Source organism: Mycteria americana, chromosome 9 (assembly GCF_035582795.1).
Source record: "Mycteria americana isolate JAX WOST 10 ecotype Jacksonville Zoo and Gardens chromosome 9, USCA_MyAme_1.0, whole genome shotgun sequence".
NCBI lineage: Eukaryota > Metazoa > Chordata > Aves > Ciconiiformes > Ciconiidae > Mycteria > Mycteria americana.
In genome coordinates this window covers 44718339-44738309 of record NC_134373.1, presented here as the reverse complement: position 1 = coordinate 44738309, position 19971 = coordinate 44718339, and the positions used below count along the sequence as shown (strand labels likewise).

Genomic DNA, 19971 nt, shown 5'->3' with positions numbered 1-19971 from the left:
TTCCTACTCCAGGTCATTGATAAAGATGTTAAATGGGACAGATCCCAGGATAAAACCCTGCAGTACTCCACTTGTCACAGGCATCCAGGTAGAGTAGGACCCATTAACCATTATCCCCTGAGCATCCCACTGTTTTCTTACCCACCTAGTTGTCACCCCATCCAGACCATAATGTCCTAATTTGGATTAAGGAGTGTTTGTGGGAGACAGTATTGAAAGTCATGCTTAATTGGAGGTTAATGACATGAACTGTTCTCTTGTCTGTAAACCCAGTAATTTTATCACAGAAGGCATTCTGCTTGTGCCCAGGAATGTGTTCCTACATGGTTCACATAGAGGTCTCGCTGCATTATTTTCCAAGGGACTAGCGTAAGTCTGACCGTTTTGTAGTTCCTTTGATTGTCCTCTTGGTCCTTTTTGAAGATGGGTGTGACATTGGCCTTTCTCCAGTTGTTGGAGACCTCCCTAATCTGCATGACCTTTCAAAGATGATAGAGTGTGACCTTGTCCTTGCATTGGCTGGTTCTGTCCTTGAGTCCAATTACAGTGATGGCCTGATTTGGCTAGAAATGATGACAGGTACATGACGGTTATGAGAATTTGCAGTATGTGCACTGTATGCAGTCAGAATGGGAAATGCATCATTGTGGTATAGCTGTACTGGTATCAAAAGTCAGGTCAGAATGATGTTCTGGACAGTAACAAATTACAAGAAAGAAGCTTAAAATGGCCTTTATGCTTATACATGGCAGTAGTAACAAATTAAAAAAAAAAAAAAATCTGTGTAAATTATAAGGCACTAGAGTGGTACCGAACACTGGCAAGACTTCTGTAAATTAAAAATTTAAATTGGAAGCAAAAATATCTAGTTAAATGTTTTTACTACTAAATATTTGCTATATTTTTAGGTATGTTTGTCATAACTGCATGTAAAGTTTCATATGAGGTGTAAGCTGCTAAACAGAACTAGCTGTAAATAATTTGTTCTTAGATGCGTGTGGAGATGCTTGTGGTAGTATTGAGTCTTAGTGCTTTCATCACCTGTATAAGCAAAGAAGAAGTTTGCCTTGTTGTATAGATTTAAAAAGTAAAGAAAACCAGTTCCTGACTCTTAAAAAGTTATCACAGATTACAGCTTGTAAGAAGGTGATGAAATGGTATGAAAATGAGGTAAAGAACTGGATTCTTGAAAAAGAGTAATTAAAGTAGTTGGATTGGAATTGAATAATCTGTGTTTCTGAAATATGGCTGCAAAATAAAAATATCATTGGGATATTGTCTTGAGTTTATGCTGAGAAGTGCTTGTAAGTTTGTAGGATCGTAGGAAGACTCAGGCTGGAGGGGACTTCAGTAGGCCTCTAGTCTGAAGAGCAGAATCCATTTACAGGGTCAGACCATGTCGCCCAGGCCCTTACCAGGTCTGGTTTTGGAAACCTCCAAGGACTGGGACTGCACATTGTCTTGGGGCAACTTGTTCCACTTCAAATAAATCCACTAAGAAAGAAAAGATCCAAACCACTAAAACTCAAACCAGTCTGAGAGGTCTTAATGTAGACTGTTGGGGGGGGGGAGGGGGGAATTCTCAGTGACTCCTTCCAAGGGTTTAAGTTATTTTAGATTTGTGTACTCCTAAATCTTTTCCAAGGTAAATGCGTACCACAGACTCCTAAGTTTGTAGACGCCAGACTTATTTTTCTTTCTTCTCTTTGTTAAAGCCACAGATTGGAGACCTTTTCTGTAGACTGTTGTTTTTTGGATTAGGTAACCCTGTTAATTTAAAAAGGGGGAGGAAAAAAAAAAAAAGGAATGATGAGAGTTGTTTAAAAAATGTCTTTCCTAAGAGTGCCTTTACTTTTTGGATGCTATTGTTGAAGTCCAGCTATATGAAAGATACCCTGTTGTAAAGCGGTTTTAAAAAAAAATTGGCTTTAAGGCAGTCAAGAAAAGGAGAAGAGTCTTACCAAAATGGAGGCTACAAATGACTGTAACATATCCAAGCTTGACTGGTGAAGTCACTTGACATGACTGTTGACAGAAGTCAGACAAAGCATTTTAATGCTTCCTGTTGTTTGATCATGGCATTGGAAATTAGTATTCTAGGAGTTTTAAATGAAGTTGTGAGCTTTGAAAATATAAATAGTGTGAGATTAGAACTAACTGCTGTGGAAAAAGATTTAGGAGTAATGTGTATCTGCCATTTAAAACGGATTTTTTGGTTTTGGATCATCTTTAGAAATTGAGCCGTGTTTTAATTCAATGTAATTAATCTGGGTCCATAGCTAAAAAAAAAAAAAAAAAAAAAAAAAAAACCAAACCCAAAAAAACAAAAAACCAAAAAAAACCAACCACAACGTTTAAGCAATATAATAGCAGTTTCACAACTTCTACAAGGCAAAGCTAACGGCTTCCCTAGAAATTCTATTTTGTACTTGTCATACAAGTAAGGACTGAATGTAGAAGTGCCTACAAATGGATAATTTGATCATGAGCAATAGAATTTTCTTTAAATTGTTTTCTAAAACTAGCTTACATACATTTAATTTTACATCTCAAAAATGACTGAAGTTATTGGGGTTTTTGAGTTCTATTCTAAAATTTACAAAATGCATGCAAGATATCTTTGATATTTTTTGTATTTCATTATTAGTTTGTGCATTGTGTGTTTTGTAGGCCCCTATTGATCTCTGAAATGGGATATTTCATGTGTATTAAGGATAGATAAATCAAACAGTTCTGCTTATAAAGGAGATTCCTCTGTTTCTGATCCCAGTATGTTAAAGGAACAGACTCTTTTCCACTGCTAACAGAAATTGCCATGGCAAATATAATACCTTTTTTCATTTTTACTTACAAACCTTTTGTTAGAGTTGCTCATGTTTTCAGATATTTTCTGTGTTGCAGAAATACGGTGCCAATACTGTGATACTGCACACAGAAGATACTGTGCGTAAAACTTAACAGTAGCTTTTAAACTATAAAATTTTTTTAATAGAATTTTTTTTAAGCTTGAGGTTGGACTTCACAGTATCTGTTTGGATAGTGCAATTTCAAGTGTTTTGCCCCTCAGGACATGCATTCAGCACAGCTGGGGATCAGCTGTGTAACCTATCCACTGTATTGAGTGCCTTCCCAGTGGTCAGCCACTCAGTCTTTGGTCCGCACGCAGCCAGTTAAGGGTATTCAGAGTTTGGTGGCTTGGGAACACTTGGTACACCCACAGCCTTAGCGGCACGTTCCCAGCTACTAGCACCTTTTCCGGGTAAACATTGTTGCAAGGAATATTAAACTAAAGAAGAAGGCTAACTGTCCTCACCCACTAGGCAGACTTTGTAAAAGACTTCTGGCAAAAGACTTCAGATTGTAGGCTTGATTTAAGTCCAGGACGATTTTGATGAGAGGAAATAAATATGTTGGCTGAGTTTCTCAGGAACAGTGTTTTCACAGTAGTCTTCTAAGAAACAAAGTGCTTGATCTTTTTTTATTCTTTCCATCACAAGGTAACATCCTTCTTCATTATACGGGTGTGCTGATTGCATAACCACATTTCTTGAAAGGACTATTACAGACAAATGGTACGTCTGTAATAGTATTGGCTGGCACAATCTTGTGTCTTACTTGGTTTTATTCATAAGTAAAGGGGTTTTTTGGTGGCATCTTGTGAAGTCAGTAGTCTCCCATCCTTTAAAATATCAACATATCTCACAAGAGAGATGACTAGAAAATGATGCATCTGACTTCCACTGTAAGATGTCAGTTACTCAGCTAGTGTTTTCCAGTCTTGCGTACTCTGCAAGTCTCACATCTGAGAACAAAGCTTTCTAAAGTAAATTAAATACTGCAATGCATTCTCCAAAGTACTCAGTAAGTCAAGATGGCCCTTAATTTACTTTTTCTGTAGTTTGAAGAAAAGATATTCGTGCCAGGACGTGAGTATCTTGAAGAGACCTCCCCTTTTCTTGGGTGGCCAGGCCCTATGCATCTGTCCCAGCCTAGCCCCCCCCCCCCCCCCCCCCCCCCCCCCCCGTAGAATTTAGGATTGTGGGATTCCACCACCAGTAGAGTTCTAGGAGTGTAGGGTTAGATACTGGTAAAAAAATATTGCAGCAAATATTGCAAAGAGATCTTGTAGTATTTTTAAAATTTTATTTGATATAAATGACAGAATTTTATTTTAGTTATTAATGCCAGAGGAGTAAAAGCAGAACTTTTGTTACTGGGAGGATAATGAGATACTAGATACATACCTACACAAAGCAAAAGCGTCTGAAAGAAATGCATGTAGAGGTGAAGTAAGGAGGGGTAAAATACTTCAAAAAGCAGTGAATACTGATTCATTTGTAATGTTCTTATTCAGTGACTTTATTCTTATTATATGAAAAGATTCACTCAGTTGTAATAGCCACCTAATGCTTGTTAGCACAGCAGAGTTAATGGGTACTCATTTTAAGCTTTGCTGTAAGGGATGGTAGTTGTTCATTGACTACCATCCCTTACTTTGACAGCTTCCATTGACTTTGTTCCATTTTGCAGGAGAAGCTTTCTTCATTGAGAAAATTTTATTTTTACTGAAGTAGGGATGAAAAAACTCTGCACCTAACCGTAGGCAATTTTATGACCTTCTGTGATGTTCTTAAAACTTTCAACTAACAATTAAGACACTCATGTTTGTAAAGATGGGGGGGGGGGGGGGGGGGGGGGTGTTACGTTCATGTATCTGGGTAAATAAGTGTAGGGGAAAGAACAATCTTAAAATTTTGGTTTTGCTGTCTCATTGAAAGGCAGTATTTTCCATAGATCTTGATAATATAATCAATAGCCCGGAAGTTATCTTAGGCAGTCTAGCTGTATGTAGTTGTTATAATCTTGCTTAAGCCTTTGAATGGCACCTTTGTCCTTAATTTGGTAGCAATTTGTCTGCATGTGTACTATTTTATATATATTGTGCAGTGACCATTGTTTTTACATTTCTTGGTTAGTACGTTGCAAGGCAATGATTCTGTAACTTTGTGGGACCACTCAGAATACACACAAAACTACTGTGTATCCCTATGCTCAAATTCTAAATTTTATAGAATAATGTGAAGTTTTTGCAGATCAATTACAGCCTGTTTATCATACCATGATGAAAGTTTTGGAATTGTTGCTCTAGAGTATCCAGTCTTCTGTTTTCATCGCTGGTGTTCTAGCCATATTTTGTGTCTTTCTAGAAATTAGAATCTTCCATTTATAACATTTAAAAATCACTGTGGTGTATGTTCTTACAATTACAGTGTCTGTTGACACTGGCAGGTTAAAATTTGTTTATTAGCATTGTTCAAACTTCATTTATGTATTCATTAAGAGTCTTAATTACTGTATGTAACATCCTTAAACTTGCGTAGCTGTTTCTTACTTTCCTTACCTTCTTAATGTGTTTCACAGCAATATGAAATAACTGTCTTAAAATGCATTAGACTAAATCCTACTCAACTATATGCTTTAATTCTTTTAATCACACTAGTAATGTATGTGTGTAAAATAGCAGAAGTTCTGTACTTATGGCACAGTTTCTCATCCTCGTAATGTATACTACTTGATATTTTTATTTTAAGAAATGAAGCATGCCAGTGGGCCAAACCACAGATTTTGCTCTCTCAGCTGTTCATAGGGATATTATGCAAAACTGTTTCTGTCCTGAATGTATGCCACAACTTAATCTATGTTTCAGTTTTTTTTTTTTTTTTTTTTTTTTTTTTTTTTTTTTTTTAAATCATAATAGCACTTAAGCCCAAAAGAAATAACTTTCAAGAAGAGGAAAAGCAGTCAATCACAGAAGTCAGAAGACATTTGCTTACCACCTAGTCCATCCTGTGACTCATGTAGATTATGCCTTCCAGTGTGTTTCTAGTGTTTAGTGTTACAGAATAAGGTTTTCACTATAAGACGGGAAAGCGTACGCACAAATCTGATATTTTAAGCATACAAAAAATGAAAAACCCCACTGTGTTTTAACAACTTTTTTGTATGAGTCAACTGTATCAGAACACTTACCATTGCTTCTCTCTAAACACCCTCAGAGTTGTATGGCCAGTATAGGACCTTCCACTACTTGAATTATTTTATATGCACTTGCTTGTTAGATTTAGGGTTTATGTAGACCAAACCTATGTTTCTAGCCCTTGTCACAATGGCATTTATGTGGCATGTTTCTGATTCTTCTGTTTCTTGTAATGCGATACCATTTCTGTTTTGATTGGTGGTGGGTGGGGAGAGTTGGTTTTAAGAGAAATTTGGAAGACATTTTTCTTTTCTGACAAAATATTACTGCTCCCCCCCCCCCGCCAAACACACATTTTCTCTCTCACATACATAATGTTTAACATAGGATCTTCTTTCAAAAGTTTCTTTGCCTTCAGAGGGATTTGAAAGGTTCTTCTTTAATTACGCTTTGTGGGTTTTTTTCAGTTGTTGACTAATAAATGTGTTACAGTGGCTACAACAACATTTTGTAACAGCTATTGTAACAGAAGTCCCTGACACTTTTAAGGAATTCCTCTATGCAAATCTGCATGCCATTTCTGGGCTCCTGTTTAAGCACAGAAACCTGTAATAAGAGCAGTGCACTGGATATTTGCCTCTTACATGGCTGTTTAGGCTTAACAGTTCCTTATTTAAAAAAAAAAAAAATAGTTTGGTCTTGCAGAGTTTCAGGAATGTGCAGAAAAGGATTACATAAGGCTTGCATAAATATTCTAAATAGTTGCTGCTATAGTAAAGAACTTTAAAAATTGAAAGTTGTAGGGGACCGTATCAGCTAATTTGAAGTTCATTTTCCTGGAAAACAAAAATCAATAACCACTTAAGATGAAAGTTTAAACAGCAACAAAACAAAAAAGAGTTTTAGATTGTTTAGCCCTGTCTCTGGTTGTGAAACAACCATTTTACTAGGGATGTTACAGAAAAAAATAGACTGCTTTTTTCTGATCCAGTGTCAAACTGCAGGGTAGAAACCTCTTAGAGTGGGTATAGAGTAACTATAGAATAGCTAGAGATTCTTGTATTAAATAGGTAATTTAATGGGGAACTGCTTCAGATGTGTTTTTTGTGGTGGAAGCCTTGGAGTATTCCAAGATTGAGATTGCAGAGGTGACTTAAAGCTGTTGTGCTTTTTCATAGTTCTACTGTAGGAAGACTGCTGAGGTACTAATGAAGGTTCAAGAGTGACCTGTGATTATTGATCCTGTTTATAAGACTAGCAGTTTCATTTTGGAATGATCACTGTCACATAGCTTTCTATTAAGTATTTATTTTCAGAATGTGTTTAAATAAAACTTCATTGAAATCTTTACCAGTATGACTTTAATGACTTAAGACCAGAATTGCTGCAGGAAATTCATGCCATTTAAGAAGTTCCTAAGTGTTGTGTTTTCTTCTTACTCCCAGGTTTAGTAAATCTGCTCTAGATTATGCACAGCAACATGCTTACAGAAATGTTTAAATATGTTGTTAGAACAACTGAAAATTGTTTTTATTTCCTTTGCGGTGCAGAATGGTGGCGAACAGCAGACATACATTCTCGTCCCGGGGCAGCTTTTTTCCCACCGCTCTTGGGAATTCCACCACTGTTTGCACCTCCTGCACAGAATCATGATTCTGCTTCATTCCACTCAAGAGCTACAGGAAAAAATAGTCTGAGCAGTACAGAAAAAGGTAATGGCTAAAGTTGTAGAGGGAATGATTGTATTGAACTTCTGCACATGCAGAAAAATGTGGAATTAGAGCTTCTCATCATTCTTCCCATTCCTAAATAGTTCTATAAAAATTGATTCTGTCAGCTAAGCATGAGACATTCAAGTATGGACTTTCAATAACGAAATACTCTTTCTAATAATATTTTTCCCCCTCTTTTTCCTTAGGTAGTTTGTCTGGGACCGAGTAATAGGGAAAAGTTTTCTTAGAAGTTTGTGGTTTGATTTAGGAGACCTTGTACTTCTATAGTGAATACTGTTCCTCTGCATATAAGAAGCAGGCATCAGGTAGTTATTTGTTGGGGGGGCATGGAGGGAGGGATGGCTGCAGCTACAGGATCTCAATGAAAATAGCGCAATGATATTAAAACATTTTCCTGCATTTCAAAGTAGTATTTTATGTAGTGGTATTGCATGCCTTTTGAAGGTGTAAGATACATTTGTTTGATACTAAGTTTGTTCAGCTTAGAGGAGAGGAGGCTGAGGGGTAACCTCATTGCTGTCTATGGCTTCCTCATGAGGGGGAATGGAGAGGGAGGTGCTGGTCTCTTCGCTCTGATGTCCGATGACAGGGATGCGAGGGGATGGCTTAAAGCTGCATCAGGGGAAATTCACACTGGATGTTAGGAAAATGTTGTTCACTGAGAGGGTGAGCAAGCTTGTCAGGGAAGTGGTCATGGCCCGAAGCCTGTCTATGTTCAAGAAGTGTTTGGGTAATGCTCTTAGATCTGTGGTTTAACTTTTAAGTTGTCCTGTGTTGAGTCAGGAGTTGGACTTGATGATCTTTGTGGATCCCTTCCAACTCAGGATATTCTGTTCTGTGATTCTATGATGTACAAACAAAGCTCTTTTTTATATAGTTTTGGTAGGTTTTAGGACCTGATGTGTGTCTCAGAATCAATCTGATAATAGTCCTGGTATTGCAGAGTAGCAAGTTTGTATGCTTAGGGGTATTTCCTTAGAACACAACAGTCTTCTTGACAGATAAGTAAGCAAGCTTGAATATGGATGTTATTTCAAATAGCATTCCCACAACTTCCCCCCCCAGCTCATTTTACACATTGCAAACCTCATAAAATATCTTGGGCTTCATGTGGTTTTCTTTGGAGCTGAGTGATACTTCAAAATTGTAAACAAATTATTCTGTGAGATACTTACTGGAATGTATATTTTTGTGTCCTCTTTCTTCAAAATCTTTATTTTTCTGCCCCTGACTAAACTCAAGGATAGTTTGGGCCTAAAAATGGACAATTTCAGATTCTTTTTTTTCCTCTCCTTACAGCATTAAATGTGTGTTTGTCCTTTAAATCATGGGTGCTCTGCATGTGTTAATGAAAATAACTCCATGAGCAAATCAAAGTGACTCTTGGATGCTGATTTTTAGTGTATGTTGGGAGTAACCTGTGAGTAGTCTAGTATCTTATTCCGTGTTTATGGAAGCTAGGTTAGTGTGACTGGAACATCTCAAAGAAAGTATCTGCTACTTCAGATATTTTAAGTGTCACTTTGTAAATCTGTCATCTTAAGGTGTGAATGGATCACTGAATGGGAACAGTACCACTGCAGTATCTGGTATCAGCACATCTGTACTATCCACTAGCATCACAACATCTGCAGGACAAGTGAAAGCTATAACCTCAGGAGCAGGAGGCCGCAAATACAACCAGGAGCAAAGCAAAGTTCAGCTTTTGGACACCAGAGCTGACAAAATCAAAGATAAGGTAAATATACTGAAAAAACCTTAAGATTCAGACAAAAATTTGACATGGTGAGTGTTCTGATTGTGCACACAGCAGCATTTTCAAGTGTTCTCTCCCAATACAAAATGTTTTGGGGTTTTCTTATTTATTAGAGCAAGATCTATACCCGTGTCTCTATGGGGGTTTTTTGTGTTGGGGTTCTTTGGTGTGGTGTGTGGTTTGTTTTGTTTGTGGGGTTTTTTGTTTGTTTGTTTGTTTTTTTTGTTTTTTTTTTTTTTTTTATTATTATTAGGTTGTGTTTTGACATGTTTATGAACCAAAGCTACCATTAGCACTAATTAATAGCTGTATGCGATAACTTTTATATTTAATGTATATAATTATAAAAATAAAGTATATTATTTTAACACCAATATTTGGTATTATTATATTAGAGTATAAATATTCGTGTTATAATTATAAATGACAACCTATTACAAATTATATCTGTTTATGTAATTATGTTTTTGTGTAACTTAAAATATAAAATATTTCAGAAGCAAAATGAAATTCTTAGGCACTAAAAGAAAAATGCTTTTCTGGGAGTAATTTCCTATTTATCAGAAGAAAGAAGTATTATTAGTGGCTGTGCTTCTGCAAAAAACTTACACAGCCATCTAATATGAAAGACATGAGTAGTCTCAGTGAGTTAGTAGGCCTCCTTATATACTGACCCAAGCACTCCTTAAGAGCTTTGCTACTCTTGGAATCAAAACTACTTAGTCAAAACACGGCAAATGGGATACTGGGAAATTTATTACTGTCAGAACAGAAGGTAAGGAAGTCATTCCCTAGTGGCAGCCATCTAGGCTAAAATACTTTTATTTCTTGATATTTATTTATATTTTCGTTTTGTGAGTGACTTGGGTCTGTTGCTTTCTTTCTCTTTCTATTATTGCATTACATTCAGCTCCCAAATCTGAGTGTTCTTAGGTGAGAGGTTGCCATTTTCAAAGGACAGTTGGTGTTTGCATAAAAATAGCTCTTAGCACTAAAATGGTTAATTATATTTGTGTAGTGAGACGGTGTTTAATATATTGACAATAGGGAAATTACTAACATAATAAAGAACATTTTCCCTCAAAACATTCTTCATATGTTCAACGATCAACAACTTTTGAAGGCATTAAGATGGTTACAGGTATTTGGGAAATCTTTGACTTTTTTCAGGCTTAAATACTAGAAATGGCTTTTTCCTTTCTAAAATTCTGCTTTTATCCTGGATATTTAGTGCAAAACGTAAGCTTTGTTTCTATGGTGCAGAAGTAAAGCTTTTTCCAGATAATGTCTTTGCATTTCTATTACTGCAGTTATGCAGAATACTAAATAAATTTCTATCTTTAATATCTCCAAATACCTTCCTAAAATTCTATATCGTAAGTAAATGAACAGACTCTTTTCTGCTCACTTTTTGGCTCTGCCTTATTCAGAAAACTGAGCTGGTTGAGCTAGTTACTTGTTAATATGAGTATCACTGAAAATTTTACCTCATTTTGCTTTTTTTCAAATTTCAGTCAGGATGTTTGTCAGCATTTTTATCTTCTCCTTTGTATTACCATTTGTCTTTAAGTATGAATTCTGTATCCTTGATACATTTTCTTTTGGTGTGGGTACTGATTTCAAAGTCCAGTTTCAATGTGCTAAATACTGAGTTGCTGTAAAACAATGTACTCAATCCATTAGTGTACCTTCTTTCTTAAATTTGTTTAAATGTTAAGATACAAACCTAAATCTTCTATCTAATGCAGAAAAATTTCAGGTTGTCAACAGTTTTGCTTCCTAAGTTTCTGTAGTAATTTTCCTAATACTGGAGTTTGTTGTTCCTGGTCTTTCTCGGTATGTTGACATTCTAGACATACCTCTAATCCTTATTCTTAACTTTTCCTCTGAGACTTTTTAAGGTAATTGGTATTTGTCAATGTAATGATTTGAACAAGCTTTCCAATCAAAACATACAGAATACTCTAAATGAGAACTTCAACATGAGGAGAAGATCAAGAGATTTGATTTAAAAAAAAAAAAAAAAAAATTGAATCAGTATTTTTATTTCAGTATGTTAGAACGAAGCCACAGCTGGAACTGAAGGCAGAGGAATAAGCCTTAGGCAGATGGAGTATTTTGTGCTGAGCTTTGTACAAGTGATGTTACGTTTCTAAATTTCGAAGTGTAACAACACTTGCCTCTTTTAAAACTGTGCTCTTTAGAAAAACATTTTAGTTATACTTCTCTAAATGTTCCTTTCTTTAGGGTTTCATTTTTTTAGTATTCATCTGCTGATTTCTTCAATCATATCCTTAGTTGTAATTTTCTTTTTGAGGTTGTTATTTAAATTTTTTTTTTTTTTTAAAAAAGAAGAGGCAAAGCTGATACCAAGCTGTTTTTACAGTTGGTGAAAATCTAGAGTTACTTTTTGTGCAATGTTTTCTTCCTCGTTGAATTCTAGTTCTGTTGTCCTACCATCTTAGGGAATCCTAAAGTGCAATCTGATAGTAACTTGTATTATATAATTCTTTTTGCCTGTAGTGTGTGAAAAACAACTTCTGTGTTGATAGAAACATCTGATCTTCAAAGCTGTAGTTACTAGAAGTTCTCATCCAGTTTGTTTTGTCTAGGGTGTGTATTTGATAATTCAGAGGGCTATACGTATCAGACAATGATAAACTGGAATCTGTCTGAAACATGAGTTTTAAATTGTGCCAAATCCTCACTTATTGCTATATATTTGTGTCATGTCATATGTTATGTCTGTTGAGCATAATGATGTTGTATTGAAGATAGATGTCATCATGATGATCTGATAGAGTATCCATGACTTATTTCTTACATACAAAAATTTGGTAACTGCGTTACCGTTTTACTTTGCTGTGTTGGTCTCTGTGTTGATGACTTTAGCATGCTTTGTCTTCTTTTAAGCCTGCCCTGTTATGGCCAAGATAAAACTGAATAAGCAGATACACTTTATAAATAATCATTCATCTGAAAGTGCTGCTTCAGCCTCACAAAAGAAATGCAAAACTGACTGTCCCTCTATTGATTGCATCAGTGAATTTCTAGGATGAGGAAGGTCAGCAGGATTTTTACATTGGTAAAGCAACAGTCTCCAGGGAAAGAAAGCATAACTGGTGAACTTAAGTCTCATTTGGCTTAGAGAAAGTCCCCTACCATTAGCTGGTGAGATAGGAATCCACTCCAAGGTCTTGCGCTGGGGGCTTTTACTTACCTGGATTCCAGAATTAGCATCAGGATGCTGGGTTATTAACTGTAGTCACATCCTTTAATATCTCTTCTTAGCAATTACCATATTGTATTTCCTTTCTAAACTTCAGTACTTTGATATCATGACTAAAATCTTTCTAAACTGTCACTTTAGTCACCTTTTTATGGGACTATTCCATTGGGTCATTAAGGTCGGGCTACTTTTCTTGGTACTCATATTCAGTCTAGATTATTGCTTTCTGAACAGTGGACATTTTCAATTAGCATAACCATCTGGCAAATTTGCTGAAGTCAGTGAACCAAAATCAAATATGAAATTTATTTTAATGGAACCCAGTCTTGCTTCAACTTTTATGACTATATCATTGCCAATAGAGGAACTAGTCGAAGTGACATTTGCTCTTTTAATATAACTTAATAATAATTTTTTAATTGAGTGTATTTGTTGAAGAGTCTTTTATTATCTTTTTCTAAAGAATATTTTTTTTTTTATATTCTATAAATATCTGCCTGGTCTTACTTATGTCTTCAGAAGTCTAATGCTCTCTTTTTTTCTTTCTAGTATATTTCAAATGAAGTAAAACAGTACTTACTTTTTGGTCTGTACTTTTCCTTCTCTCTCTTGACTATTTTCTTTTGTGTCAGCAAGCTTTTAGAATTTCTTTCAAGTATTTTTTTGTTGTTCTAAATGTCTTTACAGTTATTTTTTTTTTCTCCTTCTGGCTTATATTATTTGATTTAGTCTGAATTATTTCTTTGCTATGCAGTTTACTGGCTCCCCCCGCCCCCACTGCTTTGCCTTTTATGCTGGATTTGATAGAAACTTCTCCATCAAGATTAATCCTTTCATATACACTAAATGCGCGAGTCTAAATTTTCCCTATCATTACATTTTCTCTAAGCTACTAATTCGCCATCCCTTCTTGTGGAATCCTACTAATCCAACTTCTGTGTATTGGTTTTATCTATGTCAAAGAGATTCTATTTGTTTATGAAGTAAAAACTCCACAGGAAGCAGTTGTGTTTCACAGTGTAGTTAAGTGCCTGATTTGTTTTGAAACATTCGATTGCTTACAGGTTTTACTAAATTTTATGTCAACATTAGCTGTCCCTTTTCTTACTTGAGGTAGTTCTTTGTGAATCAGACTTGTCAGATGTTGCTTGGCACTTGCCGCCTCCTTTTTCACAAGAACGTTCCCGACTCCTTTCTTGGTATGGTAATTTTCTTATGTTCCTGTTTGCGGTATGAAAAGATAGATTTGTAAGATACAGCAGCTAACACATTTTGTAAAGGCAGATGGACAGCAAAAGTTTTAGTGTTGATGAGTGGAAGTAAACACTATCAGCTAAGTAAGTCCATTGACATACTCTTCTTTTTCCAGACTGTTACATGCATCTCTTAAGAAGCTGATGTTAAGAAGATGTATTTCATCAGCATCTTGAATAAACTGGATATTTCTGATTTTAGTACTATTGCAGTGTCTTGGGTGTTTCCCTTTCGACGTACAGAGATAAATAGAAGATCATGAAAGGGAAATACTAGAGTAGACTCCTAGAGGTGTGATTCCAGGAGGCATTGTTACTTTTACTGCTTCAGATCATGGTCTTGTCCTTCATTTTATGATCTTAACCTTCATGAAGAAATATTCTGCATCTGTGCCAAATATTAGACAGGAAGATACTTAAATACGATGTAAAGGACACCAGCAATGAAACATACAGGACCTACCATAGACTGGCACAGTTATTTAGATCGGTTATTTTTTTAAGTCTCTGCACACAGTCAGATCATTGTCCCTCATGTGAAGTATCAACTGACACCTTTCTGAATTGAGCAGTGAAACAATAAATCCAAATATATACACTTAAATTATTAAGATTTCCCAACAGTGAAGCAATGCATGTGACAGTATGCAGAAAGTATGATGATATGAAGTATTACTGTGTTCATCACAGGAATCGATAAAGAGAACCTAGTTTAAAAAAATGATACAGATACCAGCCAATTGACAAATAGATGAGACTTAATGCGCCTACAGCTTCCATGTTTTATAGCTATTTCACAAAGTAAATTGAAATTTCCATCTCCAGGAAAGCAGGGATTCATCACACATAACAGTGGCTTGAGAAGACAAATGCCTTAAGTCCCCCCCTTGCTCCTTCTTTTGACCAGCCTTTATTGCTGAGCGTGACACTATATGGTCTGGAATAGCCCTTTGGTCAGTTGGGATCAGCTGTCCCAGCCGTGTCCCCTCCCAGCTCCCGCTGGTGGGGTGGGGTGAGGAGCAGAAAAGGCCTTGAGGCTGTGCAAGTACTGCTCCGCAGTAACTAACACATCCCAGGGTTATCAACGCTCTTTTGGTCACTATCCAAAGCATAGCACCATAGGAGCTACTATGAAAAAATTAACTCTATCCCATCCAAAACCAAAATAAGTTTGTTATGTTCTCCCACTAATTTAATTTCTTCTTCATAAGACAAGGATCTTTGACATAAAATTGCTCTTTCTTTTTAGCTTCTTGTTTTATAATACACCTACCATTAAAAAAAAAAAAAAAAAAAGATTTGAAGAGAAAACTTTTGGGGAAAGTTTTGTTAAGAAAGCATATATTTTTAAAGCACTGTTTCTCTGATGCTTCTGTCTGCATTGTTATCTAGAATTGCTGCAACTTTTTTGCCCTCCAGTCACCTACTTTTCCTGTCCACCTATCTTCCTTTTGACCTTACAATTTGCTCAATGCCTCCACGTGCCCTGTTTAGATGCTACAAAGCACTTGGCTGCTGCTGCCTGACATCTGTAATTGTTTCACGTTTCTCTACCTTCCAACATCATTCTGTGAACTCTCTTTAATGATTAAATACGCTTTAATGCAGTAATACATACTTTCATGTGTGTCTCACATAGCCACCACCATAACACTCGAGTCCACATGTATCTCCTTCAGATGTATTTTTGTAAAATACACGTTTGTTTTAGTTAGCTCCCCAAAAAGCTAACTTTCCTCATCCATTGCTCTTTAAAATCTGGTCTTGGAGTTCCTGTGTTTTTTACACCTTTCTTCGTTTTCTACATTCTTGTGTGTTGCTTCTTTTACTTTCCCATTCAGGTCTGCAAATTTGTTCTTTCCAAGAATTTAAATATAATACAGTTGTCAGAGTATTTCAGCAGATTTTGGTCCATTTTTCAGGAGCAAATCCCAGAAACAATTTGATGAGCATGTTCTTTTCAGTCCTGAAAACCTCACATTGTTGAACAGTGCATACTGTGAAATTGTAAGTTAAGTAATGTAGTTAAATGAATGTGTCACTGAAACCTACTGATGAATCTAATATGTATTGTTCTTTCTGTGTCAAGTTTGCAGTAAAGCTTTTGGTTTTAAATTTTTTTGGAAGCAGTACATTCTGTGGAGGTTTGCTAGACCTGAATTCCAGGCTGATTTTCTAGGCCTAAATTTGATATATTGCTTTGAAATGTAGTGATGCCAACTGTTCTGACAGTGTGAGTGGTCAGAAAAATACTTCAGCGGAACCTTGTGACTAGTTTTTCATTTTCATCATCTTGTGCAGCACTTCTTTCTCTTTATTATTCTCCAGAGACAGGCAGTTGCGTTCAAGGGTTGCAGCTAACTTTACTCCAAAATCTTACTGTTTATTGTTTTAAAGATTATGCATAATAATAAGATGATGTAACAGATTAAAGCTGAACCATTAATAGAGCATTCATCTTCCTGGTAGAAGCCCAGAAAAAAAGCAGTGGAAAGCTCTAGTAACAGCGACAGTGATTCAGGCTCCTCTTCAGACACCTCAAGTGAAGGCATAAGTAGTAGTGACTCCGATGATCTAGAGGAGGATGAAGAGGAGGAAGAGGACCAGAGTGCTGAAGAGAGTGAAGATGATGAATCCGATTCTGAAAATGAAGCACATCGCAAAACCAAGAACAAGGTATGACACCTCAGTCTCCTGCTCACGGTCTTGTCACTGAAAGCTGTTTGTGAAAAATTGACCTGTTCACGTTTGTACCAGTGAGCAATTATTTAACTACACATTAACAAATGCTAAGAATACTCTTTTTGGTTTTGCTTTAGGGTTTTGTGGGTGTTTTTTGCTTCCTTTGTGTGCGTGTGTTTTGTTGTTCCTTATGGGCTAGGAGTTTAACAGGTAGACTTATTTTTGTTATAAAGTGGGAAATATAAAGAAATTAAGTGCTGTGTGCTGATAGTGTATTGGAAATATATCTTTCTATGGATATTGCTTTGGCAGTTGCTTTCTTCCTAGTACAGTGGTTACTTTTCCTGGTAGCCAATACAAGAACTAGATTGGAATCTTGAGTATCCTGATAGGTTTACAGTCAAAAATATATTTAGAAACAACCATGATTTGGTACTCCTTCCCTACTAAGCACTGTCTTCACATGCTGAAACTATCTGGGGGAAAAAAAAACCCTAAACAATAAATATATGACAAGATTGATTTTAAAATTATTATTGTTCATCCTCTGCCAAGAATAGTATAATTGTTTCATGGGGACTGATGATGTACCTTTTTTTTTTTTAAGGATCTTTAACTGATCTAATATGAACAGTCAAAAATACATATTTTGCAGGTGCTAATGCATAGTGGCGTAACAGATATGAAAACTGATGGACAAAAACCACATGAAAAGTCCCAAGAAAAAAGAACACACCAGCAGATACCTCTTGTGTCTGATTCCCAGACTCACTCATCATTCCAGTCCCAGCAGAAGCAGCCTCAGGTTTTGTCACAGCAGCTTCCATTTATTTTCCAAAGCTCTCAGGCAAAGGAGGAATCTGTGAACAAACACACAAGTGTAATACAGTCTACAGGATTGGTTCCCAATGTGAAACCTTTGTCTTTGGTACATCAAGCCAAAAAGGAAACCTATTTAAAACTCATAGTTCCTTCCCCTGATCTACTCAAAGCAGGGAATAAAAATACCTCTGAAGAATCTTTCTCTTTGAGCAGTGATGTAAGATCAAAACGGGTGAGTGAAAAATCACTGTTTTTTTGATTATTTGCAACCTGCGTTGCCTGCTTAACAAGATGCAACATTGTGCTATCAAGATCTTATACATATAATTTTAAAATATTATATTTAAATTTGTTTTCATATCGTGTTTTTTTGACATGTTTAGAGTTGATATGGATTTCTGAATGATGTAAATTAACTAAATTGTGTGAGTAGTGTATGTTCTGAACTGTGGTGGTTGGTTGTGTGGGGTTTTGTTGTTGTTGTGGGTTTTTTCATTTTTTTTTTAAAGCACGGCAAATATTATGCTTTAATTTTAGAGATGATTCACTATACATTATAAATGCCCTGAACTATTCCATAACTTTATCTTGGAGAAAAGTCATCTACTTGGTGGCGCATGTGCATGTATGCCTACCCTAATGTGTACATGATGTAATCGTATACACAACTTACTGTCACATAATGCCAAACTTGAGATTCATGCTCATCACATAGTGGAACTTTACAGCCCTGCTGAAAGCAATCAGTGTACTGGTGAGAGTAATGGGTACAAAGAAAGCAAAGGATTTTGTCATGCGTCTCTTAAGGAAAATGAGCAGCTAAAATAAGTATCAAAATACAAAAAGTAGTCATGGGTAAATTGTGTGGCCTGGATATTTTTCCTGTGCTTCTCCTAGTTTCAGTCAGAATGCTGATTTAATACTTTCCATATCTAGTATGTAAGCATGGCTTCGCTTTGTTTCAGGTTGCATAGTTTTAAGTCAAAGTAATTAAAATTACCTATTTTAATAATGATTTTAAGCAAAGTAGCTGAAAGCCTTTTTTAAAAAAATGTTTGATTTAATCTTGGCGTTTGTTTGCTCTTTAAAGACAGGAAGATATTCATGCACTGATAGCTATTAAAACTCAGTATGGCCATTGCAATAAATTTGATATTTTTGCTGGTCAGGACTCTACAATATGTTTACATGTGTGTCTCTTAGCTGTTCTGTAGCTTACAAAAATTCTTTGTAGATTCTCAGTTTGTTTATTTTGTTAATAGTGATTATGGTGACTAGTGATGAATTTTCTTAATTTCTATTGGGTTAGATTTGAATGGGGATTAGAAGAGAATAAAAGTCTAGTATTTTAGAAATGTTGAGGCTTTATGTATATAAATAAAAATATATATTTTTAATATATATAAAAATAATATTTAAAAAGTTCATTTACCAAGGCAAGTTTCATTATTAAAACCAAACTTTGTTTTAAACTAAGTGGTATTGGTGAAGAGTAAACTGAACTCTGATTCACAGCTAACTCACAGTCCTCAATGAAGACTGAAAAATATTTTTATCGCATAGTTTTTATTCCTAGACCAGAAGAGAAACACTATTTTTCCTTTCAACTCCCAGTTACTTTGTGAAATTGAAATAAGCTAGTCATTTACCTGAAATGGTTAAATAAATTATAATTATGAAAACATACGTCTTTGCCATCGGAAGAGGCTTCTGCTGTCAAATTTAGGTTGAGTCTTCAGCTGATGATAGATCACCCATTTAGTGGTTTGACTTCTTTAAAACTTTTACTGGAAACATGCACTGTGGGAATATTTATCTTATAGGATTTTCATAATTTCACATTCAGTTTTAAATAATAGTAACTTCAAGAATGTATTGTATTTGACTTAATATTTTTTAAAAAATGGTTTAAAATGTACCATCTTTATCCATTCTATTATTCCATTCTCTTTTCCATCAAATATGATGTATTTTCTTTTTCCTTGGAAGAGTCTATAGACTAAAGACAGTGTAAGCTTTACGTGCATTTCTGAGCCACTACTGATTAAGTTTTACCTGAAGAACTTTCAAGTACTGTTTTTTCAGAGTTAAAAAGCTAGCGTATCACAGTACTTCTGAGTAATACCTTTTTTCCCAAATTTTTTTTTGATAAAATTTTTCTATGCCAAGAGCCTTCTCTTGGTTTTCTGCTAGTATTGTAGCCATTAGTGTGTTGTATTTACCTTGTGCTTTAACATGAACAAATTACTAAAGCTAGTTTTACAGTCACTAATGAGATTTTATATACTGAAATGAGTAAAAAGCAGGGTTTTTCCTATGCCAGTACATAAGAGTAGTGTCTTAAAAATGTCTTTTTTCAAGATGCTTAATATCCTTATGAAAATCACTGTATAGAGCAATGTAGCAAGTGAAAAAGCTTCCCTACATAATTTGGATCAGCTTCCTCTTAAGTCCAGTTTGTCTTTTCCTACTTGATTTACAGTGAAAATTGAGACTTAACGTAACTTGTAGTTACTCAT

General features: G+C 35.5%; 1 protein-coding gene across 12 annotated transcripts in view; it reads left to right on the top strand.

Moving 5' to 3' along the window:
• Positions 1-19971, top strand: part of BAZ2B (bromodomain adjacent to zinc finger domain 2B) — a 173908-nt gene that overhangs the window by 93211 nt on the left and 60726 nt on the right. For all 12 annotated transcript variants that reach the window (XM_075511375.1, XM_075511368.1, XM_075511374.1 and 9 more), the window contains 4 exons: positions 7528-7689; positions 9255-9448; positions 16418-16624; positions 17286-17684. In XM_075511375.1, coding sequence (XP_075367490.1) covers positions 7528-7689; positions 9255-9448; positions 16418-16624; positions 17286-17684 — 962 coding nt within the window. The remainder of the gene's footprint in view (positions 1-7527; positions 7690-9254; positions 9449-16417; positions 16625-17285; positions 17685-19971) is intronic.